Genomic DNA, 24,835 nt, shown 5'->3' on the forward strand with positions numbered 1-24,835 from the left:
TCACGGATGAGACAACAGTTTGTAGCTATCCCTCACATGCTTTAAGAAGTTAAACAAAATGTTCATATTTGCAGAATGGCTGAGCTTTTTAAGCTGAACAACATGATGAGCTATGCAGTATCACCCTGCTATCGGTGCACAAGTCCAACCACCAAATAAAAGCAGGCATGAATTTTATACTGCTTTTCACCACTTCACTACTACACCTAAATTGGATTCCTCATTATATGGGGATTATGTGCATGTAAACAGAGACGTGATTCCCATTTAATATGTGCTCAGATTAAACGCTCTAGAAATCAATCTGGTCATAAACATGTTGGTTGTAACCCTATAAACTCTTGAGTATAGAGGGATGAGGTGGAGAATAAAAGCAACAGAAGGCAAGTGATGTTAAAATGAACATTTATAATGACTCTTTGTTGCCGTCGCAAAAATAATCTTTAAAAAACAATTCAATTATTAACACTGAAATGCTGACTTCACTGGTAGTCCACGAGTCATAAAACACAACTCACTGAATTTCTTTTACAAACACAGTACTACAGTTACATTAAATAGTCATTACCGTTAAATCTATTAATGAATAATGTTCAAATAAACGAATAATAAAAACAATGACACTTTTAAAATCCTCTCATTCCCACTCGCCATAGTAGCTGCTGTCTTTTTATCAACAGTGTATCGTTTAGAAAATATACTGCTTCTGAGATGTATCTCTGTCAAAAGCAGAAAACAGACTGGCAGCATAACAATAATAGTACATGAGCTCAAACGTCGTACAATTAGGGTGATGGCTTTCAAGGGGAGTGGAGACAGGATGTATCATTCCTGTGATCTAACATTTACTTATGTAGGCTGGTAGCCTTTTGGCTCAGTATGGAATTATTTGGCACTCTTGCTGACAAATATTTGCCATTTAAAAGCTTTCACTTTTTCTAAAAATGGCACAAGAAGGCATTTTCCTCTCATTTCTGAACATATCCAGAGGAAGTTTTCATTTTAAAAGACATAAATGCTGTCCTAGAAAGCCCTTTTTAGTAGTTAACACTGTGGACTTTCACAGATTCCCCTATAACAAACGAACCACTGTCATTAATATCCAAGAGAGATGTACCCAATCAACAAAACATCACTTTGCGTAGGTCGGAATATATGATCTTATGCTGTCAGTCCATTTTTTTCTGAGATGGAAGGAACAGAGGTTAAACAAAGTAAAATCGATTCTAAAGAAAATCGACAATGTCATGAAAATGTTTGCAAGGTACTGGCATGCTTTCTTCAGTTTACACTTGAGCAAGCGTTCAGCCCTGCACAATTGTCCAGATAACGAAAAGAACAGCCTCACAGACTTTGACAATAAAAGTGATGTAAAATCCAACACGTACATGAGTTTTCTGGGATGGAGAAGGTCAACTATATGTTCATGGGAGGTTCAGAGGGTCAAAGACAAAAACGGCCTCATGTCTGGTTGGCAAGAATCCTGAATTTTCTCAGACGAAAGGGCTCAGAAATACCTTAATCCATTTCAACAGTGGACACGGTAGCGGGTGCTCATTGTAATGAAACACAAATTGTGATATCGTGTAGGCTGAGAGTGTGACGCTCAGGTAGAAGAGGTTTTAAGAGAGGAGCAAGCAGCCGTATAGCCAGTTTGTAGCGGTTAAAAGTAATCGGAGCCTTCCTGTGAAAGGGCTCCGTTGGGGTCCGAGGTGGTGGTGGATGAACGTCCGGAATACATTTGGAGTGGAAATAAAAACAAACGTGACAACTTTTGGAATGATGTTGTAGTTCGTTTGGCATTCAGGTGTGAAGCAGTAAATGCAACAACAGGGCTATGTAACATAAAGTAATGGGAAAGAAATATCATTCACGTCACTAGGCTTTTCCAAGTCCAAAGGTTTTCATTATGTTGAGGTGGCAGAGGCAATCTTCATTTTGCTGGTGCCAATTATGTTTCTCCGATCTGACAGTGTATATCAGCCAGATGTCCAGCCTGCATCCCTCAGTACATCCACCCCAGTGCTTCCATCAAACCTCACTGGAGAAATGAAAACCACTTTAAATAAAATAAAAACAATTTCAGTAAAAAGACAAAGTAAAAAGGACAAAAGTATACACACCCCTCATGGTTTCACCTGTTGGTTCAAAATACAGCACTCAGTGATTGACACAAGCCTCTGCTGAAGGGAATGTGAAGGAGAAGCCTTCAAGTGGGGGAACAGGTGCAACTTTTCTATTTTGTCTGAGACTCCAGCCCTTTCCATCATTCATGAGACCCAACGGGATCAGGGAATAAATAAATTAAAGTAACATTAGTGTAACAGCAAATAATAAAACAAAAAAAGGATAAAACAAAAAAAAAAGATCAACTGTTGAAAGACAACATGGTTTGCTTCATTTCACAGCCAATATGACCACTGATCAGTAAAGTGCATTTAATCAACACCAAACAAACAAGATAATGTTGACAGCGAATCGGAAGTTGTGTTAAAACATATCTGGGTCATGACTATGGCCGTTGGAGGCCTACCTGACTATAGCTGAAATCTGTTATTGACATAGATATTAACTCTACATGTATTTGACATTCCTGCCCTGAATTTACATTGAAGACCAATAACATTCAACAGAAATGAAATAAAAAATTGTAAATGGGTACATTCATAGATTAGATCTGGGCTTTCAAGCTGTGACATAAAAAAAAACTACAAATATCATGGGAGAGGTTATATGAGGTTCAACCTGTTAGTAAAACAAACGCTTGTCTGGTATCTCTCAAAAAACACACATAAAAAAACACAAGGAGCCAATGCACTGAATAACATTTTCACGTTTGCTTGTATCACATTTGTAATACTTCCCACTGTACCTAAGATTGAAAATATCTTTTCTGATGATGTAGAGAGATGAACTCAATGAACCGATGACAATTTAATCTGAGATGTGTGTGTGTGTGTGTGTGTGTCTGTGTGTGTTTCTGTGTCTTTTTTTCGGGCCAACATGACAATAATGAGCTCCCTCCCAACTCACAACATAAAAAAAAAATCAACTTTCTTTTTTTTTTTTACATGAGGCGAGAAAAACTTAAGTGCTTTACATTTGACTCCATGCAGTGTTATGTCTCTGAATGTTGCGAGAACACCTCGCAAATTTTTGTAATTTTTTTCCTCCATAATTTACTTTGATACCATGCAATAGAAGACGTGCAAAAAGATAACACCTAACTCCACAAACACATTTTTGATTGTTAATGTTATGTTATGAATGCTTATAACTTGTTATGCTTAGTCCATGCTGGCCTATAGAGACATTTGTGAGAAAACAGCAGTACTTAAGCCACAGGTCAAACAAACACACAAGGGATGCATGGAGTGTAAAACAACATGGATCCATAAAAATCACAATCTTTAACTCTTAGTCTATGTACCTATGGGATAAAACAATGCACAAAAAGTTCTTTGTCCTTTGTTTTCTTAAGTAATGTATTTGATTATCTTTTCTTAACTTAAAAGACAGTGTTTGATTGGCACTTGATCAGCACTTCTAAACAAGTTATTGATATCTAACATTTGATCGCACATCTACAATTTCAGAAGCTGCAGAGGTCTAGTTTGGCACAGGTTTTACTATGGAGTCTATTATTACTTTTACTATCTTACCAGTACTGTATAGTATTCTATACACCTCGTTTTATGCTCCAGCCTTGTGGAGCATGTTTCTAAACAGACCAGACATTTTTTTCAACTAAAATATTTTTGTATAGTTTACTTATCAAATAGCAGCATTTTCATAACTTACAAAAAGTACATGTAAACCTATTCATTCAAAATCTTAGTAATTTCAAAGGTTCATACAACAGACATAAAACACAAAACAGGACAACATGCTACTATATTGCTTCCAATATTCTTTACATTTTCTTACTGTCAAACTAAATCATCAATGACAGAAATATGGACACCACCGACTGATGATGAGTCATCATAATGCACAAACAAATCGCGAAGCTAATCTTAATCAGGCTTAGTTGGCACTCTCATCATCCACACAAATATAACATAGTTCACATTGTATAGACAACGCTGGACTGCATTTGGACTACAAACTAGAATAGCTACAATAAAGTACATATAGATCATATGACATGACATATTGTATTCCACAGAAATGAATTCAGTCATTTTCAGATAAGAGGATATGCATAAAGGATGTCATTGTTTCGGCTTGAGGTCACAAACGAGTTCCCACCTTATACTCGCTATCTTATGCATTCTGTTCGTTCTATGCTTTGTTTTGAGGCTGAGGCTTGACCTCAGTTTGTTCAGCTAACATATGAATATTTATTCAACCAAGATTTGCCTTCATCTGGAAAAAAACAACACTTTTTCTTTCCTTAAAAGGCCATAGTTCACAGTCTAAACCTTTCTAAACCCTACTTGTTCTTCTTATAGAGGGAATTTGATACTTTGAGCTAATGTTGCTGGTTGGTTTGGTGTGTGTCCCAGTTTTGGAGGCAGGTGTTTTCTGTGCATTTTAGCCTTGTGAACTCCTGCGGCCTGGGAAAATATTTTCATACCCTTATGACCTATAGTGCATAACTCCCACCATCAGCACACCCGACACACCACCCATGAGAAGACAAGACAGGAGGAAGGAGAAAGAGGGGGAGAGCACGGTCTAGGAAGAAGCACAGAGAGGGATTAGGACACAGGAGGAATTTTCAGAACGGCGAGAAACGGCAACATGCAGGGGAATAAAATGTCGAGAGAAAGAGGAAAGCTAATGAGGCGCAGAGAGAAATTGTATTTGGCACAACGTATTGATCAGTATTGATCAGGCAAGCAGTCCAGTTGCATTGATAAAACATCCCCTTGTTTTGTGCTTGTATCCTATTATATGCTTAAAATCTTGGGCAGTAAAAGGTTATCTTACGCTAAGATTTCACTAGTGGCCACATTGTAGTTATGGATGACTGTGAAGCCTTTTGGACATGTAGTGAAAGGAACGATTTCAGTGAGGAAGAAAGGCTTACTGTTGCAATTGGCACGCACAATGTTCAGACACAAAGAGTTGCTTCAAACACTTGAAAATCCATTTACTTTCAAACATGAATTGTGATAATGAAAAAAGACAAGGCTATTCATTAAATTTCCCCAAAAATGGGAGTGGTTCTGATTTTCTTGGAAACTACTCAGCACCAACCCTCACAGCTGTATTCTCAGGAAGCTGATCATAGAGCTTGGGTTGATAAGGAGAATTGAAAGATGTCTTGATACAGTGTTGGAAGTGGACACGATAGGGCAGGAGAATAACAGTGCAAGAAAATGTGGTTGGGGGATAATTTATGGTTCTCTGACCAGAAAAATGTCCGCTAATTTAAATGCAGTGCATTAGTACTAGTAAACAAAAACATCACAAGACGCTGGAGTGAGAATGCTCTTGTGGTGATATCCCTTTTGTCAGTATTGGTACGTCTTGTGTATGTGACACAGATGTGCACATTAAAATATACTCACATCCCATGCAGGGACAGACACGCTTTACATTGTGTTTGTAATGTCTCACAGTGCAGTCTTCAGAGACCCAGTGTACTCAGGATGAACACCATGGATAGCAGCACAGAAGGAAGCCAAGGTAATCTTTGCGTGCTTGTAAATGCTCTAGATAATTTGCCTCCCTGCATTTGACAAACAATTGCCCGTAACAGACAATGATGCCAAAACATTTTGCTATGTTTTAATATGTGCACCGCATGAAGTTAGTGAGCGATAACAGGCGTGAACTACAGAGTCGTAGTTTTTTTATGTATTGATGCAAATTGGGAAGGATGGCTCAAAGAAAAAATGAGCCCAAACCTTCTTTTCAAGTGTCAGTCTACTTCCCTTTCATTAGTTTATGTCTTTTGACTATTTGGTACCCTTAATGTAAAGGCAATCGCTTCTTTGTTCACAGATATTGGTTCATACAGCTTTTCTTCACAACATGATTTTGAAGTGCTTTGTTCCCTTTGTGAACTAAACTGGTTAGACACTGCATCAAGGTAGACTGAGCTTTAAGTTATTCCTCTTGGGGTTACAGGCAAAAACACTGTCGGGTAAAATCTAGAGAATTTTTGGAGAAAAATAATTCCTGCATTGGGAGTTTAGATGGAGACTGGATTGCTTTCCATCACGAAATGCTGAAATCAGTTATTTTTCATTAGGGGAGAGGCTGGGTCAGATCCAATGGGCTACTAATGGTTGGATGATACATCAGCTTATTTGTCTAATCAAGTAACGAGATTGGTCGCCAGAGAGATTTTGATTTCATGTTTAAGGAGATATGAACCTAATCCTATAGCACCAGAAAGTGTTAAACAACAAACATATTTCTGTGTTTGTAGCTGTGGCTGAATATGCAAATATGTTTCAGTGTTTGTGCATTTGTGGGAGCATTATCTATGTAAGTTCATGTAAAATATATTTATACATTCCTGTGTGTCTCCTCTATCCTCTCACATTGATTATTTAACCCCTGAACTATTCTTGCAGACAGCAACAGTGAAGTTCAGCCTGGGTTTGAGTTATACATTTCTTTCACTGCAACACAATGTTTGATCCCTGTAAATAAAAAATAGCATCAGGCTAATATTGTTTTTACATTCAGATCAACCTGCATTAGCAGGTTTAAATAATCTATTTGTGTTTGAATGAGACCATATCAATAAATAAAGGATGAAAATATAAAATACCCAAATTTAGAAACGTCAATCATGATATGAGCCAAAATTCAACTTAAATGAAAGTAGACATGAATATACTCAGATTGCTTCCCCATAGATTGAGATGACCTCAGGTGCATGTCATAAAACCTGTCCCCTGTTAACAATGCCTTCTGCATTGTATACAAAGAGCAAGGTTTGTAGAACTGCTCTATTAGCTGGAACTTCATCTGTTCCGCTCAACTCGCCGGGAGCTGAGGTTTGCAACTGAAATTAAAACCAACAAAACCAAACAAAAAATGGAAAATAAAACAGCTATGAGGTTTTGGAGAAGTGTGAAACCCTGCGGCCTCACCCTTGAATCTGCAGCTTGGCAGTGGACCAGTTCAGCTTACTCTGATCACCATCATCAAAAGGACTCGACACAAACTTTTAAAAAACATCAGGACGTCAGTCCTTAAAACACATTCACAAATCACACACACTTATCTTGGTTGTCTCCCCCACCTCCTCCTTTGTGATTCTCTCATTTGTTACTGAAATATTGAACAGATATTTGGACATTTCTTTTTTCTATTCATTGTGGCCCTCTCGATTTCCCTCCTATCTCTGTCTTCATCCTTTCCTTCTTTCCTCTTCTTTTTCCTTTTAGCCCACCTTTTGTGGGTTGGTAGCACGCACACCTTGCTCGTACGTGATCCTCTGGCTGATCAGATACTGTGCTGCTTGTGTAGCGGCTGGCGACCCTGTTATGGTAACTTTACGGTTCCGAGTACCAGGAATGAACTCTCCCTTTTTGGAGATCTGGATTCGGGCTCCTGTTAGCTCCTGGTACTCGACCAGCGTTTTCCCTCCTTTCCCCAAAATGGCACCAACTAGATTTTCAGGAACAGCAATCTCAACCACGTCCTTGGCCCCATCTCCCAGCTTCTCTGCTGCCAGTAGAGAGGAGGCCATCAGCGGGGATGACGCATTTAGGTAACCATTGGAAGCCCCTGTAGCAGCTGCTAGCGAACCCAGGGAGAACCCACCAAGGCCTGCAGCATGGTGGCCAGCGCTGCCGGAGGCATCGCTAGCATAGGAGGCCAGCAGGTTAGCTGCAGCAGCAGCAGCTGGGTTAGCGCTAGCTGCTACTGCAGCAAGAACCCCGGAGGCAGCTGCAGGGTTGAGGCCAAGGCCAAGGGTGTTAGTGTTGTAGCCATAGCTGGCCAATGTATTGAGGGCTGAGGTGATGGCCAACAGATCATTGCCAGAGAAGCTAGACATGGCGGTGGGGAAGGCACCCATTCCCGTCAAGCCGGCCTGACCCAGAAGGCTGGAGGCAGTGGCAGCTGCTGCGGCCGCGTTGGGCATGACCTCAGCCGTGTTGGCGTAGGGGGAGCCAGTGGGGTTGGAGTTGGCCACTGGACCCGAGACGTTAGAATAGCTGATGTTGAGACAGCTGCTGCTCTGAGGGTCCTCCTGGATCTTCTGCACTATGATTTCCACAGCCTTGCGGTTCTGTTCAGGCTCCCCACTGATGGTTACCACGCGCTCCTGGAGGTTGATGCCCTCTGGCTTCTGGGAGAGTTGCACCCAAGCCCCTGACTGCTCCATCACTGCCTTCACTGTGGCTCCACCCTTGCCAATGATCAGTCCAGCCGTGCTATTGGGCACGATCAATTTTGCCTGTGGAGAAATAGAAAGATTGAAGTAGCAATAAAATGTAATAAGAGACAGATTTAACAGCAATAAATGGCCGACAGAGTGATATCTTACACTGACTCAGAGTACTATCAGCCCCCGCTTTACTCAGCGGTTTGTTAATCCCAGGGGTTTAGGCTGCAGCTGCCACACAGCTCTGTCTAGCTATGAAAGATCGTAGGTAAAAATAACCATATACCCTCACATTTTCCTGACCCTACCAGACTCTGGGTCATGGCCCAGAGAACAAATAGGACAAATAAACAAGATCTCCTGGAAGTGACCTGTTCCTACCACACAGTGACCACACACCTTCAGACCCACTGTCTGTACATTATCTCACCTGTTTGACCCGGTCAGGGTTGACGGTGGTCTGTGGTTGCAGTATGCTGACAGGTTCGGGTTTCTGAGCGCTCTGAGGCATCTCACGGACTTTCTCCGCAATGAAGTTGTGAACACCATTGAGAGCTTCGACTGTCCCCTGTATCAGACAGACGCGTTCTGTTGTTCCTGTGATGAAAGAGGACAAACATATGTCTGTTACATCGGTTACTATAATGCTTTCTGAGTGCATACTTGACAAGCAGATTTGAAGGACTGGCTCAGGCTGGACCGTAATCTATTTATATTAAGATGTCTTGGCATGAAACATTTCACAAAGAGGAACCTAATACTAATCGTTTCCTCGCTACTTTTATTTACACAATCAACAGAGAAACATCCAAAAAAAGAACCATGCCTAGTTTGGGAGCCATGGGGTTGGGATGGTTGGGAAGGGGGTGCAGCGAAGGGGCAGTTAATTCCTCTTCAATGATGTAACTCTTTCAGTGGTGTAATGCTGAGCCTTGCCCAGCAGCTTTAACAGACCAAACACACACACTTGTTCCTCCTCTAGGCTTCTCTCTACACCCACATTGACAATCCAACTGGCATTCCGTTACCATGGTAAAGGGGCTGATTTGTGGAAACAGGTGATTCAACAGCTAGTCTTTATAATTCCTAACAAGACATTTTAAATGCTCCCCCTTTGGTATCAACCTTCCTGCCTCGCTCTCTTTAACATTTGACCGTTCTTTGGCTGATTTTCTCAGATGACTTAAGAATGTCGTAAATCTGTATGATTTAGTGAGAGTAAAGAGTCGCATCTTTCACATTGATCAGGTATATTTGCAAACGGCAAAAGCAAGCTAATGAGGTAAATGCGTGTCGCAGCAGCGCTGCTCTACTGCATTGCTCAAATTTTCATCTGTAATTCAGTAGAATCTCAAAGGCACACATCTGTTCACTGGGCATATATCAGGAAATCACTCAGGAAATTAATTAATTCATTCAAAGAAATCAGTCAAAGTCAGACTGGATTGGCTTCATGCCATTGGCAGGTCTAATAATGGATTTAAACAATCAATAGGTCAGTTTAAGCCTATCAGGAGAAGCAGTAGAAAACTGTAATAGGATAAAATGGTGGAACGGGCATCTGACCTGAAACTGATTTTAATTTCTTAGTTACCCTGAATATTCTATAATAGCCATATGATACTACATGTTGCACTATAACTTTAAATAACACTGCTTGAGACAGTAGTCCTGCACATGTTACCAAACTTCTGACTGTCAACTTGGGAGACCAAAATACATCAAAATGAATTCCTACTGATATACAAACTGGCTATACATGAAGAAGAGTTTCAGGGAGAAGCACAGTTGGCCACTTTTTGTGTTGCTGTGCTTCACCTGCCTTCCATTCTTAACTATGACAAAGTAATAACCTGTTGTGGATTTCTAAGCACATTATATTATTATTACATCATTTCCAAAGTGATAATGCAATTAAGTACTTTAATCACATGCATGGACATTTCAATGAACTAGTTACAGTGGATATTTAAGAAGTCCCATATTTGTCAGTCTCAAGTGTTTAAAATGAATCAGACATTTATAACAGTGGTTGTTGTTTCCTATTACTCTCATTTTCAATGATTTATGTTAATGTGAAGTGTGCTCTTGTGTATGCAGCCATGGATACAAACAACAGACACCGAATATAAAGTATGAAAAAGTAAGAAACAAAGATGTGATCACAGTGATGACTGACTTAATCGGAATTTTCTTAGATCAACCTCTTTGCTTGCTCTACCCAGATGCAACACACGTGGCTATACTGAGTGACACAACATGTCCTTAGAAGGCATATTGCCCTGGATAATCTATGATATATCTTACATCATGATGAGGATATCCATTTACTTTCGTTGGCACCGAAACCTCAAGTTAAACATCTCTGAATCATCTAGACTGGTCTTCACACAGTGACAGTACAGCTCCCAGGTCAGAGGGAGAGTTTGATGCATGTACCATGTACCATGATGAGTGACTACAACCTTTGTCAGTGGCATGAAACCTTGAAAAGGACAAACTATCTAAATTTCAAGTCTTATTCTCCACCCTTTTCACTTCCTGAATTGCTTGCATCAGCTTTTGCCTTCTGTCTTTCTTTGAGGATGATGAATTGCACAATAAAATCTCTGGGCTTTGAGTTGCACGTCCGCTTGTTGGCAGGTAGGGGAGAGAAATGTGTCACTACCCCAGAGAGCACACATCTCAGCCTTCAGCTTTCTCCCAAGAGACCAATGAATCCCAGGTCTTCTATCTTGATCCTGAAGTAAGAGAGTTTCAACACAACTCCAGTTGCTGGAGCTTTCCTGCGATTTCAATCTGGCTCTGGGTTATTCTCATTATTCAGACACATAATGTATCACTGTCATCACATCAGCAGATTTTTAAAGTAATTGTTCACACTACTAATCGAGCCTGAATGTTTTTGTTGGAATTCCCACCGCTGAATATATTAAAGGCGTCACAGTGATCTCATGTGGCACTTGGCAAAATGTAAGCACAGATTTTGTAACTTGCCATTTTTATCCACTAAATCAGATAGTCAATTGGAAAACTCACCAAAATTCAACAGTAGTTCCAAACAATATGTGCGGTTTTTTAACTATGATTTTTACAACAGAGCAATAAGCCATTAAACTTAACACTGATTTGTTTCATATACCTGCTTCTAAAAAGCTTTAAGACAGACAAATGAACAGTAAATTGTAAATGCATGAAGAAACATAATACTATGGGACTCTTTAGAATACTAGATAGCATCAAGAGGATTTGGGATGCTGTAATGGAGGATCTGTGTTACATTAAAACACATCAGGGATTTTACTACTAGAAGGAGTACAGACACAAAGTGCAGAGTTTCAGGCTCGGATAGATCAGAGCTAAACGGCTGCAGCTGTTTGTTATCTTTGGTCATTTCATGGGTTTTAAAGGTCAAGGCTGGTGATGGTCTGTATTCTTCCTTAAGGTCAAAAAATCTCATATCAAGACAAAACCAACAAAGCATTAGTCAACAGCTTGACACCTCAGTGCCTTGTCGGTTTATGCTTCTCAGCCCCTAGCCCAATGGTTTCTACTAAAGACTTACAGTACATCTCCAAACACAGGTCACAAATACATGCAGTAGTTTCACTTTTAATATAAAACAGGTGACAACTGTTGTTTTTAAGCATATATGACTTGAACAGCAGGAAATACAGCGTTTTGTGTGGACAAATTTTAGCAATGGATTAATACACGTTTGGTACTGAGTACTTACAGCAGCAGGGCGGTGTTGGTGATCTCAATGAGGCAATGACTCAGAAATAAATTACAGTGTCCATTTTTTGGGAAATGAGGGAACATGTCAAACAGTGTGGCTCACTGTTTTTAATAGTCTTGTGGAGAACAATGGAGCTCTATGGCACAATTAAGAGATATCTGACCCTGAATACACTGACAGTAGATTTGAGTTGAGTTTATTCATTGTTGGTTTTGTTCTTTCAAGTCGTTGAAATTTGAAAAGTGCAGACTATCACCAAACTTAACTCCTTAGTGTGTAGTGAATGTCAGAAATACATCATTTCATAGTAAATGAGCGATCTTGTTGAATGTGGTTATGAGGGACAACTTATACCATAATGCAACATGCAACATGCAACATAAATGGAGGAGCTGCACAAAACTAATAACATGTACACAAGCTGTGGAGGATGGTGTGATGGCTCCAGGGACATTTTGCGAAACAAAGAAACAGATTGAAAAAGACTAAGTCTTACTCGCAAACGTCTGAAATGTGGCATTGACTGTAGAGTGGTGAATATCTTGTATTTCGTTGCTATTAGTACAAAATGATAAAGTCATATTGTGATGGAAGTGATGGAAATCCTGCACCCGTGTAAATGGGGCCATTTGAAAGACAGCGAGGTGAGAGACCGCTTTAGTGCGCTTGTGATGTCAAACATGGCACACTGGGGATTTGAAGAAAAGGAAAACCTTCTACTGTTAATCGTTAACAAATTTTGGTGTAAAAGAGGTATAACATTGGAGACCCTAGCCTTGTTTCCTTAAACTGTTCCACAACCTTAACTGCGTGGATACCATTGTAACCATGACGACAAAGGTTATCTAAGTGAAGGGAAGTACCTATTATCACCTAAACCATAATCTTTTCAAAAACCGAGCCAAAGCATCACATCTAGTCAGCTTTGATATTATAATAAAATCATGAAGAAGAAGGTCAAGTACACTCTGCATATTTAATATTTTAACATGAAAAAGGAGGTTGGATACCTAGGAGCGATAGTTCAAGAGATGCTGCAACAGGTCGTACAGGAGGATAGGATCAAATCCCCTATATGATGTTTCCGGTTTGCTAGGTTGGACACTAGCGGGCGGTGGGAACTCAATTGGTGTCTGCCTTTTCTGTGAGTACTGAAAAATGTGTTTCAAATTCAAAATGATCTTATTAAAAAAAGAAAAAAATGTATCTCTAAGATTTCTAAAAAATGAATTTAGGAGTTCATTAATAGAAGAATCAAATCACTTTGTTTGCATATAGCGAAAAACTTATTGTACATTATTGTTTCCTGACTTGTAGTCTCTAAAGGTGGCTAGCATAGCTGTTGAAGTCAGTAGAGACAGTATGGGGAGCTCTTGATTGTTTAAAGAGCTATTCTGGAAATTTAGTATTGCACTTTCATAATAATGGGGGAGTTGAGAGAACAGACTTAAATTGGATGGCAACTTTTGAAGCACTGGCTCCAGGTCCCCCCGGAATCCTCAGAGAATAAGCGGTGTAGATAATGGATGGATGGATAGATGGAACTTTTGAAGTAGCTTGAGCCAAGTATTTTAGTCTTCTCAGTCAAGTAAAAAACACTGGATAGCATCATGTAGACCCTTCCTGCTAAATGCCAAAATCCTGTTAACACCACACCTCCAGTTTTGTAACACAGGCTTTTTGTTAATAATTTAGAGTGACCAAACCCAGCCGATATATAAAAATGATGTCATCTTGGTTATTTTGCCAGATTTTTGAAAGCTCGCTCTGGAGCCACTGAAGAGATTACTCAACTGTTCACAAGTACTCCTCATGACAAACTTTTAGTATAACATTGATTGAGTGCCCATTTAATTAACTCATATTTCTCAATCAAAATAATGTCTGCAGCTGTACTGATGTTGTGCATTCAGATGCTCTGATGACACTATGGTTGTGTCTTAAGGCAGAGATATGTTGGAATACTGCAGTATAACAATTTACAATGTCACCAGGAAGAGAGGTTGTTCATTTGAGAAAAACAAAAGGCTGCAGTTTCCATTTGTTTGAAATCTCCGCCCATGACGTCACCCTAGACAGAGGTGATAATGTCTTATATGGATCAGGAATGACTGACTGTTCACCACATATGGAACATGTTGGAATACAACAGTTTCTGTGCTGCAGTTTCATTGTGTGCTTTTTTTAAAAAAAAAAAAAAAAAGGAACTACCTCAGCTTACTCTGAGGAATAATGTGTTTTAAAGCATGAGGTCACATATTGGGACAGATATTTTAATGATCTGATAATGGAAAACATACTCCCTGTGTTTCTGTGACATCATAACACCCTCATCTGTTCGTGCTCTAAAAAGTAACTCAATACACGCACTTGGCCGGAGGCCAAGTGCGTGTAAAGGGTTTGAAGTTTTGAAGTTTTGTTTCTAAGTTTATGTTCAAATCGTGGACTCCCATGGCTCGCTCCCTCTCAGCTGCATAAATATGAGGATGTGTGTAAGTAGGTGTTAGTGGGTGTGTATGAGCTGAATGCACATTGTGAGTGGGTGAATGTTTAGCATGCTGCATTTACAGAGGCTCAAGACATTCAGCCAATACACGCATCAGATGGGTTCACACTAAATAATGAAGATAAAAAAGTCAGCTCCCATGAATTAGGAGGAAAGCATGCAAACAACTTTTTAAGAGAACAGTGATGTAATCGTATCTGGCCTGAACTCTCCCAACTACCAGGAAGCAAATCAGAGAGAAATAGTGAGTGGGGAGGAGGAAAGAAGAAACTTGGCGTGTGTTGGATCAGCTTGAGTACAGCTGGGAGAGGGGTCATGTCCATAGAGAGGGATTGAAAGAGGCTATTTCTAGGCCTGCCCCCCTGTCCCCTCGCTCACATACAATCATGCATCATACACACACTTCACTATCTCTGCTCATCCATCTCAGTCCGCCACATCAGGGCCCAAGTGCACAGTTCCAATCAAGACCTTCGAATTCACGGTTTCATGTCTTACACTGACGGATGGAAGACGTGAGCTGGGTGGGAGTCTCAGACTGAGCCATCAAAGAGAGGATTGCAGAAGAAAATGGCTGCATAGGTTGTTGTCCCTTGATTTCTCTAGTGTGTGATTGTGCTATGGTTGGAGTGTGCTCAGGTTGCCGCAGGATGAGAGGTGGGGGTATGAACTGTGTGTAACAGTATTAGCATGCTGCGTTAGCCCAAATCTAACCTGCTTCACCACTGAAGGAGGGTAAAACATTTGTGACCGATAAACACATCATATTTAATTTCTCTAAAATGTCTCTAAAATCCGAGACCATTTAATTTTTTTTTCGTTGTAGCTGCTGTTACAAGCTTCACAGAGTTGATCATTCTCAGAACAGCAGTTTATAAAGGGCTACCCTCTTCTGATTTCTCAGGAAGTGGCACTCATCTACTGGGAAGTTTACAGTAGCAGTCGTTTCATTTTACTTGTGTGGGCCAGAACAACCATCCAATCAAATCCTCGCCAGCACCCTCTCCCTGAACTCTCTTCTCACTCATCACCATAATGAGTAGGGGGATGGGCAAAGCAGGTGGTGGCCTATGAACGCATCTGTAATCCAAAGAGAGAAGTAAAGATACCCGTCACTGCTTTCATTTGTTCTGATGCCAGTGAAGTAGCCATAGTCACTCCCTCAAACGTAGCGGGCCTAGCATGTGGAGAATTTCGATCAAAGCCCTTCTGAACAGGCGTCATTTCACGCCACTATAGGAAACATGGTGGGGGGGAAAAGTATGGGGGGAACATTTTTAAATCCTTCTCTTCCTCTCCCCCAGCGTTCAGTAACTCCATAATACCATGGTTCAGTCTGTCTATTATATCACCTATAACTCCAAACTGGACAGGTCAATATCAAACATGACATGATGTTTGTAGTGCGACATGTTGCCTTCTACATCAAACTAAACCAAGGACTCCTTTTCAGATATAACCACAGAGGAGGTGTCTAATAATCACTGTAGCCATTATGATGGAAAAGGAAGTCATGGCAATCAGGCAGACAGTAAAACGTATACTACTACTAGTACAGAGGGATTATTTTCTGGCATGTGTTATCAGAAAAAACATCTGGACCCAATAAGCAGCGAAAAGCTCAGCACCTGTTATTTTTCACCGGGTTGAAGAATCCACTGAGGCATGAAGGACAAACACCCAGACTCCTCTACAACTCAGGCATTTGTGTTTGGAGGATAAGATGGCTCAGCTCTGACCTCCATGTGATAGGGGTCACAAAGCTCGAGCATCCTTCTCCTGTTGACATTTTTGACTGAGACTCTCCCGGATGATTAATGCAACTGATGTACGCTACATGTCTTCTGCATGACACAATTTGCACTTGATTTCGATGGGGATAAAATGGCAGCACTGCACAATTCTTCCGACTTCACTCGAGAAAAGCGAGCCATTTCATGTTTTGCAACTACATGGTAGCAGTAACATCGCCATGCATGTTTAGTCCTTCAAGGACACAAGGATAATCACGCTCAAAGTGTTATTTGTGGAAAGCCAAATGAAGAGCTCTCTTACACCAAACCATCACTCCTTCAGCTGGGTGATGAGACAAACTCGTCCTCTCATATATTTATAGATTGATAGATTGGTTTTAACTAATGACTGTTCATTCTTACCTGGGTAGAAGTCTTTGGATTTGGACAGCTTAATGGTGGCACCCGTCTCTTTCTGCAGTTGTACGATGGTCTGGCCGCCCTTGCCAATTATAGAGCCGGCTGCATAGCTGGGGATCAGCACCTTCAGGAAGTACTCGCCCTCCTCTGGGGGGGAGACACACAAAGTGGCAAAGGGTCACATAATGTAAAGTAGCTCAGTACAGCATTACATACACCATACTGGTACCCAACCCCCAAAACCCTGAACAAGCAAAAACCCACAATGGGAGCCCACAGCTTTGACAGATATATATGATTTAGGGGGAAATGTAATAACATTATGATGTGTCTGAATTCTTCTGGCTAAAGGAAGGCACCTGGAAGATGATTTTACCCTTTGAATTCTTTATAGTTTTCAGCACATTCACATTTTATTTGAGATTGGTGGCATGTTCTGTGTCCTGTCCCAGATTTCTTATGGAGTAAATGATGACCTCCTTTCCAGTTTGCAGAGGTCTAATTTTAACTGTTTTCAAGGAGTTTTAGCAACCTCTGGCTAAATACACAGCTAAGTCCAGTGTTACTTATCACTGTCCACACATGAATAAAGGGAATGTACAATTAACACTTCAGTCCAAATGTAAAATCGATCCTGTTTTCCTGGAAGATAAAGTTACAAAGGACTAAATGCAAACACATGAAGTCATTATCCATGCAGTTTATTAAAGCCAATCCCAAATGATCCTTCTTAATTAACAGACGTGAGAAGAACATACGGGAACCAATCCCACAGATTTGTTCAGAGGGTATACTGCCAAGATGGTCTAAATATCCTCCATTTTGGAAGGGGGCTTCTGTAGCTTACAGTGGCTTGTAGAATTCAAACTGATGTGATTGACAGCACATCAGTTTGAAGAATTAGCAGCTTTCAAGCTTTACCCTTTCAATAGGGAAAGTTCCTTTTTCCAACAGTTTCTAATTAAGAATTAATCAGCACCAAAGTGGGAGAAGTGTCTGTCCACACAAAAACCCTGAACACACTAAGTGCACTAATCTAGTAAAATGCAATCAACCACCTATTGAGCTTAGACCCAAATATAATCAAAGAACCTGCCAACCAGACATAAAAAATATTACATTTATGGATGTTGAGCGTCCTTGACTCCCCTGTGCATTCATATATCATATCGGTCAGGTCATGGTAAATACTTGGTACAGGTGCTTATTAACTACACTAACGCACTGATACAAATAATCTCCTCTGCATGCTGATTTCGATGCAATGACGTCATGTTCAATTCTTTTCAGTTGCCTCAAGGGTGACGCCACTGAAGCGGGCAGAGATGCAAAAAGGAACTGTCCACCTTTGGATGACGAGATTTCTCGTGCATTTCCAAGTGATAAATCCCTCCATTTACTGATCGTGGGCCACAAGGTCTGTCATGTCGCTGCCTCCTGTGGGTTGTGGAGGGTGTCGAATGTTAGGGCTTGACCGGCATGGTGGGGAGGGAAGATGGATGGATGGAGGTGTACCACCCTGCATTCAAACAGAACTGTTGCCTCTATAATGCACGCATTAGATTCAGATGTGAATTAACATGGCACTGTGACATAAGGAATTTCACAGCCTACAAGTTAGCTCCTCTCCTTATTGCATTAATATGCTCCTCATGTACCATTAAGACACAGGCTTGTTTTCGTGCACATCGCCCATAACCAATGGCTCTGACAATTATTCAGACAATGACATAATTGTTAATAGATTCCCCTTTTCATTTTGATTAATTAGCCATGGTTGTGGAGAAAATCCCAAATCCCAGACCTTATTATATCCACATTTAAGTGACAGCACAAAATTTACTCCCCCACTGAAAGCTTGTATATACTGTACGTCAGGTGCTGGTCAATTTTTCTGTGATCGTCCTAACAATAGAAATGCAAGATAAACCTTAACATGGACGTCACAGAAGCAGCTCTAATCATCTCCGGCCATTGTTCCATCTTTACATCTTTATACTATATTGCAGTCAGCTTTCTGTTTTTCTCCAAACGACTAACAATAAAATGACCTTGGTGAAAAAATAAAGATCATGCATGACTGACATGGTCGCCATAAAGCTTTTGAGCCCTCCCTCCTATCACAAGATATCTGATGCCGTAGCCACACAAAGAATTTACTTTGAATGATAATGATTGCAAACATCCAAAGACCTGTTGTTGACAGACAAGCCCAAACCCACTGCGTAACTTTCTGCTCATCTTCAACGAGAGTAAAGCCACCAGGGGAGGAAGCCACTAAGAATCCCTCCATTACCCTCACAGCCACGTTAGCTGTCATTACTCAATAATTAATTCCGTCCTAGTGTCTGAGATCACAGTAACAGGTTTTAATGGCGTCATGTGGTAGAGTAAACATGGCAATCTGTTGCTGCAGTCCGCCAGGGAACGGGAGCAGTGGGGCACGTTCGGAAGCTGAGCCAGTGGGGTGTTAGTTCAAACCCCTGCTTCCAATACTGGAAGGATGGCTCGGAGGAGAGACACAGACGCTGAGCCAAATGTGTTTAGTTAAGTCACTCAAGGGGGGTGGGTCAGGAGGAAATGCCTTGTGACCGTCCTCCCTCCTCCTTACTACCCTTCCAAGTATCCATTCTGCATGTCAATGGACTAACCGGCTGCTGACAGACAGCAAGGACGGTGGTGCAAAAATGAGCAATAATGGACAAATGAGCTTGAGGTGTATGAAACTGCATGTAGTCTAGCATGATGAATAAATTCAACAAGTCAGACAAAAGAGAGTTCGAGGCTTACCCATTCTGAGATCTGCTGCTTCTCAAGTCCTCTGTCAGATCGCCATCAATGCCGGTACACAATCTCTAAAGGGGATCTTAACATTAGCCTAGGCATAGGTGCAATGGTCGTGTTGAGGAATGCGGCCGGTCGACCTTTTTCACCGAGGTTTAATTCATCAGTGGGTGCAGAAAAAGAGATTTCACCGCAGCATCCGAGCCATGTCTGCAGCTGGCCAGAGCCTCAATTGTCTGAGAAAATGCTAATGCAGGCTCTCAGTGTTTTCAGTGAAAGACGGCACGCATTGTTCGAGCCTGCATCGGTTTGAAGGGGGGGGTCTTCCCTGCCGCATCACCCTTTTCACTGCTCTCATCCATATTCATCGAGTGGCCTGTCCGTCTGCAGCAGCACGCAGGACTGACACCTCGCTCGGCCAATGGGTGGCCTCCTCCCTCCAGCACGTCATGTCCCCACCTCCTGATGCCGGTCCCAAAAAAATTGAATTTTCTCCTCTACTCCGCCTCTTTTGACGCAGCACTATAAAGTATCGCAGTCCATTCACTCGCTTTTTTTAGTGAAAAGTGACAAAGGTGAAGTGGCTGAGTGAGCGGGCTTCAGCGTTGAATGGGGAAGCATGTAGAGTGACCTTCAACAGTGGCTGAAGAGGTGTATGGATAACATAAGCAGATGATGAAGGAGGTGGAGGAGGAGTGATCTGAGGCAGCGTGCCTTACGCCACCCACCCTCCTTTCCTCTTTTCCCCCACCCCCAATCCCTTAGACGGCCATGTTTGAGAGGGCGGAGGGGCTCATCAACCATTGCAAATGGCAGTGCCGCAGAATGGTGGAGGGGGGGGTGATGAAGCCAATCACTACGCCTATAAATCTTACGCGGAGAGGTATCTTAAGTGTGTAAAAACTGCAATGTGCATGTTTGTTAATGTCTGTGCATGGACACGGGGGTGGGGGTTCAACTTAATTTAACAGTGCCTTCCAGGGAACCTTGTAAAAGGAACTCCTTTTTTTCCTGGCTGCTTACTGCTTTCATCCACAAATCAAACCCTAACACTGTGGCCCGTTTTGTTTGGTAGCGAATGCCTTCCAGAAATTTCTACCGGTCACATTCACTGAGAGATGCTCCGGAATATAGACACAGCCTCCCTGTAGACTCCACTCCCTCTCACGGTCTATCCATCTCTCCTTTTCTCTCCATTCTTCTCATTCTCTCTTTCACTGCCACCTGGCAAATTCACAGTCCGCTCACGTCACATCACTCTGCAAGGGCACCTGTGTCCTTCCCACCAAAAAAAAAAGGAAAAAAAAGAAATACAGCTCACATTCCTGTGCCAACCTTTCCATTAGCTACATTACGAGATCATACCTAATCCCTCAGCTACACAACCTTTTGGAAGGTGCATGCTTGCCAGCAACATGGGCTCAGAGTATGGGTAATTAGACAGAGAAATTAATGAAAGATACTCACTCTGAGGCGAGAGGGGCATTGCTGATAAAAGAAGAGTAATTTCCCTCATTCAGTGTCCACAGCTCTTAATGCATAATGAGGGGCTCGGCTCTGAAAGAGCATGCACTTTCTTCTCTTTGTTGTAACTGCCAGTCATGTTAATGATCAGTTCGGTAGGAATAACGTGATCAATATCAGTCGTAGTCAAGGGGTTGGTGATTACAGGGACAGCTAAGGATTATCAGGCTCTCTACCACTGCTAGCAGACAGGCTGTGGGTCTGCACCATTACATATAATACATGAAGATCACATAAAATGGGAGGTGATGCTAACACACATTACATAAAGCCTTGGATGACGAGATATATATAAAACATCTGTTTTGTGGGGGCGTCATTAGAAATGATCTAAATGTGCATTTCAAGTGAACATTAACAGGGCGTCTCTGTTCCTGAGCTCGGTCTGTGGAACAAAGAGTCACCCTTTTAGATACGTATCATGTCAGCAGTGGATTGATTGCAATTTCACCTCTATGAATCACATTTTGGTGAGCTACTGCATATGATAACACTTTTCGAGAAGTCTAAGCTAATTTGTACAACTGAAATGTCAATAATGCGTTATATATGTTTGCAGAGCAATGTAGAGCTCCAAGACTATCATCACATGATACATGTAATCATGCGTTTAACCACTCAAGTCAAGCAATATAATGTAAATCCCACTTTTTTAAACAATACTAAAGGTTCTGTGCTTCTCAAACCAGTTACCATGGACTTGGAAGTGTGTGTGTCACTATAAGATTTTAAAGGGAAATAAGGCAGCAGTTTTATTCATTTTTGGCACCATCAGGTCAGCATTTCAAATCAAAACAAATTCATACACTGAGGCCGTACACACCTAAATATGCTTTAATATATCCAGATCAATAAATTCCTGACATTTCCTGACACATATTCAAGATGATTGTGGTGAAAAAACGTATATCATATATCATATACTGCACCTCATTATTATTTGCAAATGGGAATGTGCCTGAATATGAAAAAATAAGCCTTGTTGAAGTTATTTATTAGTTGAAATATCTATTTTCATTGGCACAATGAATCTCCTGATTATAAAAGTCTGGCAGTCAGTGATGCAGAGATGTCTTCAAAGAAGATGGAGTCAGGCTGGTAAAATGATGTGTGATAATGGCAGCTCTAAAAATTGTGTGTGAATTATGAATTTTATGATATTTTCTGTTACGATTTTCCAACAGCAATTTCACACTATCTAGCCATTCATATCACCCTGATATTGGATGGGAAGAACACCGTGCGGCTTTCCTGTTCGAAACTGGTTTTCGGAGCACTAACGGTGGACATATGGAGGCTCTAAAATACTGTCTGCTGGCACAGGGGTCTTTATGTGTCCTGCTGAAATAACAATTCAGAGGTGCAGTGAGGTGTGGCAAAGATGCACTTGTGCTTTTCGAAATAGGATATAATGGTGCTGTCACAGAATGGCAGCGTGTGTGTGTGTGTGTGTGTGTGTCTGCAGCATATGGTGAAGAAACTGGTTTGTCTCTGTGGACGACTAATTAACATTAAGTTGTTGGATAAGTGGTCCCTGTGAGCTGTGCATGCCATAACAGTCACAAGCTGAAATAAGACTTAACAGTACAGGCATATTGAATCAGCCGTCATCCTCACCGACATCTTGCCGATGACTAATAAAGCAAGCGTGCACACACTTCATTGTTTCACTATTTGCCACCATAATTTCTCCTCCAAAAAATGAAACCAGAGGCAATTTGCTAAAATGGTGCGGCAGTGTTTCTGTAGTTTCCTCCATCCGCACCCACCAAGTAGTTCTCACTATTCCCTTATATTCCATTTAATTTTCCAATTGGCTAATATCAATTAATTTAAATGATTGTTTTCATTTTTCATGCAGGGAGGAATGAAACCAACTGCCCCCCCCCCAAAGAAAACTCCTAATTAGCTACACCGCCCAGCTCTGCATGCGGAGCTCGAACATGTTTTTAATAAGCATTCTATCATTTCAGAATCATAATTTTTGCCTTTGTCGTGTGCCACAGTGGAGGCTTTCTAAAAGCTGGTAAGTCAAACATCAGAATGGGTGGAACGAAAATACCAAACAGATGCAGAGATTTGGTTCATCTCACAACCTATAAATAACCTGTGTTTGATAGGGATCTTGGCTTCAAGTGCTGTGGCTTGTGTACCCTGCTAGTTGTTCAGGGTTGTGTGAGTTTCACCTGTTGGTTTTCTTCCTCAAACTGTACTTCAAATGCACATTTAGCTCCTGACATTGTTAATTTGCCAGCTCTAAATCAGCATATTTTTCACCCTGAAGCAGAAAGAATATCCCTAAAGTCTCCCAGATAACGCCCAGTAAATCTACTAAAATCCTGCATACATCTCATCTCAAAAGACCACAGGACCCTGTGCTGTTACTTGTCAGAGTTTACAAATCAACACTGAGGCCAGTTCCCTTTTAGATTGAAGAGCCACTGTCCTCTGGGCTATTAATGTATCATAAAGCCAAGGTTTACTATTTCAGTGGGAGATCCATTTGTACAGGGAGTGGATCCCACTCCCAAGGATCCAGGAGTCACAGAGGAGCATGGCAAGATGTTTGACTTGACTACCAGTGTGGCCTCTGCACAATTCAGTATCGGGGGATCCCTATGTGTATGAGGACAGCCACAGAACTGTTGGACTGAGGGTGAGTGTAAACAGCTCTCTTTTGTAATATGAAAGTCTCTAGGTACAAATCCCACTGAATCAGAGTCTTCCCAGCAGAGCTCCAGATGTGGAGCAGGCAGGTGATCGGGTTCATTTGGAAAGCTGACCTGAGCTGAGGAGTTCACAGGCTCAGTCGGACTGTCTGCTCTCCCTGCAGGGGGATGGAGCTGAGTATGAAGTCTCAAACACAAGTCAGGCTTGCAGGATACTGCGGCCCAGATCTGGTCCTATATACTGTGAGTGGCTCCTTTGCATGCAGCTACTTGTAAAGGCTTCTACAGCAACACACTGGCTGCTGTGTACGTCTCTTACCTCCGGTGTTGGTCCGCTTGGTGCAGCCGGCCTCCTCCGCCGGAGTTTCCAGCGGTCGTTTGCGGGAGTCCGGGTTATCGGGCTCCATGAGGGGCTCCTGGAGGCTGTGGAGGTCGGCGTAAATCCCGTTATGGTCCACGGCTGCTCCGCCGCCACTGGCCATCATCATCATCTTTCTCCCCTTTTGGAGCTGGAGAGAAATTTTTCGCTATTCCCCCCTTTTTTCTAACACACACACGCGCGCACACGCACACACCCTGATAACGCACAGCGCGGTAGGAACGCCAAGTTTTGGGGTCTGGAGACGCAGAGAAAAGGCTCAAAATGTTGGCCACCAGTGGGATCGGGGGTCTCCTCTCCCCGCTGCCCCGCTGCTCCTCCAGCGCGTCCCTTACCGAGCTAAATATAAAAATCCAACTGAGTGAAATGCGTTCATTTCAAACGCGTCGCTCCAACAGCGTGCTCCTTATTGTTGACGCGCAGAAATGACACCAGCCAACAACCCCGCGCCTTAACATAAAGATGCACAACAGACTGACAACAGACGAGCCTGGAACAAGTGCAACAGCTTCGGGGCTTCAGGGAGTGAGTGAGAGAGGAGCGGGAGAAACACCGCTCTCTTTCTTTCTCAATGTTTCTGTGTCAAGTCCTCAGTGTGATAAGTGCAGCTGTTGTTATTGTTGCCTTTGTAATGCAACACGGACACGATGAGAAAGAGAGGACCACAGTGCCACTGACCGGCCAAAACACGCGCCCCCCCACTCCAACATCCCCATCGTGGAATCACTTCACTGCCAAAGTACAAATACCTGACACCTCTTATAGTAGACCTCGATGGGTGG

The 24,835-nt window shown here is 41.8% G+C and overlaps 1 protein-coding gene across 2 annotated transcripts; it reads right to left on the bottom strand.

The window, feature by feature from the left end:
• Positions 1 to 388: 388 nt before the first annotated feature.
• On the bottom strand, positions 389 to 24,547 carry nova1 (NOVA alternative splicing regulator 1). 2 transcript variants are annotated; one of them, XM_062406909.1, is made up of 4 exons: positions 23,994 to 24,547; positions 16,701 to 16,844; positions 8,730 to 8,896; positions 389 to 8,371 (listed from the first exon to the last, which is right to left on the bottom strand). In XM_062406909.1, the coding sequence occupies exons 1-4, from the start codon at positions 24,163 to 24,165 to the stop codon at positions 7,352 to 7,354; spliced, it is 1,503 nt and encodes a 500-aa protein (XP_062262893.1). In that variant the 5' UTR covers positions 24,166 to 24,547; the 3' UTR covers positions 389 to 7,351. The 2 variants fall into 2 exon arrangements, with proteins under 2 accessions (XP_062262893.1, XP_062262892.1); XM_062406908.1 differs by lacking the exon at positions 23,994 to 24,547 and adding an exon at positions 19,488 to 19,764.
• Between the last annotated feature and the right edge of the window lie 288 nt (positions 24,548 to 24,835).

Source organism: Platichthys flesus, chromosome 15 (assembly GCF_949316205.1).
Source record: "Platichthys flesus chromosome 15, fPlaFle2.1, whole genome shotgun sequence".
NCBI classification, from domain to species: domain Eukaryota; kingdom Metazoa; phylum Chordata; class Actinopteri; order Pleuronectiformes; family Pleuronectidae; genus Platichthys; species Platichthys flesus.

Bases quoted from the DNA above. Each gene is read 5' to 3' on its own strand.
- nova1 (XM_062406909.1), bottom strand. From the start codon at position 24,165: ATGATGATGATGGCCAGTGGCGGCGGAGCAGCCGTGGACCATAACGGG. The intron at 16,845-23,993 runs GTAAGAGACGTA...TCTCCCCCCCAG, and splicing joins CAAGCGGACCAACACCGGAG to AGGAGGGCGAGTACTTCCTG. The intron at 8,897-16,700 runs GTAAGAATGAAC...CTTTCATCACAG, and splicing joins ATCCAAAGACTTCTACCCAG to GAACAACAGAACGCGTCTGT.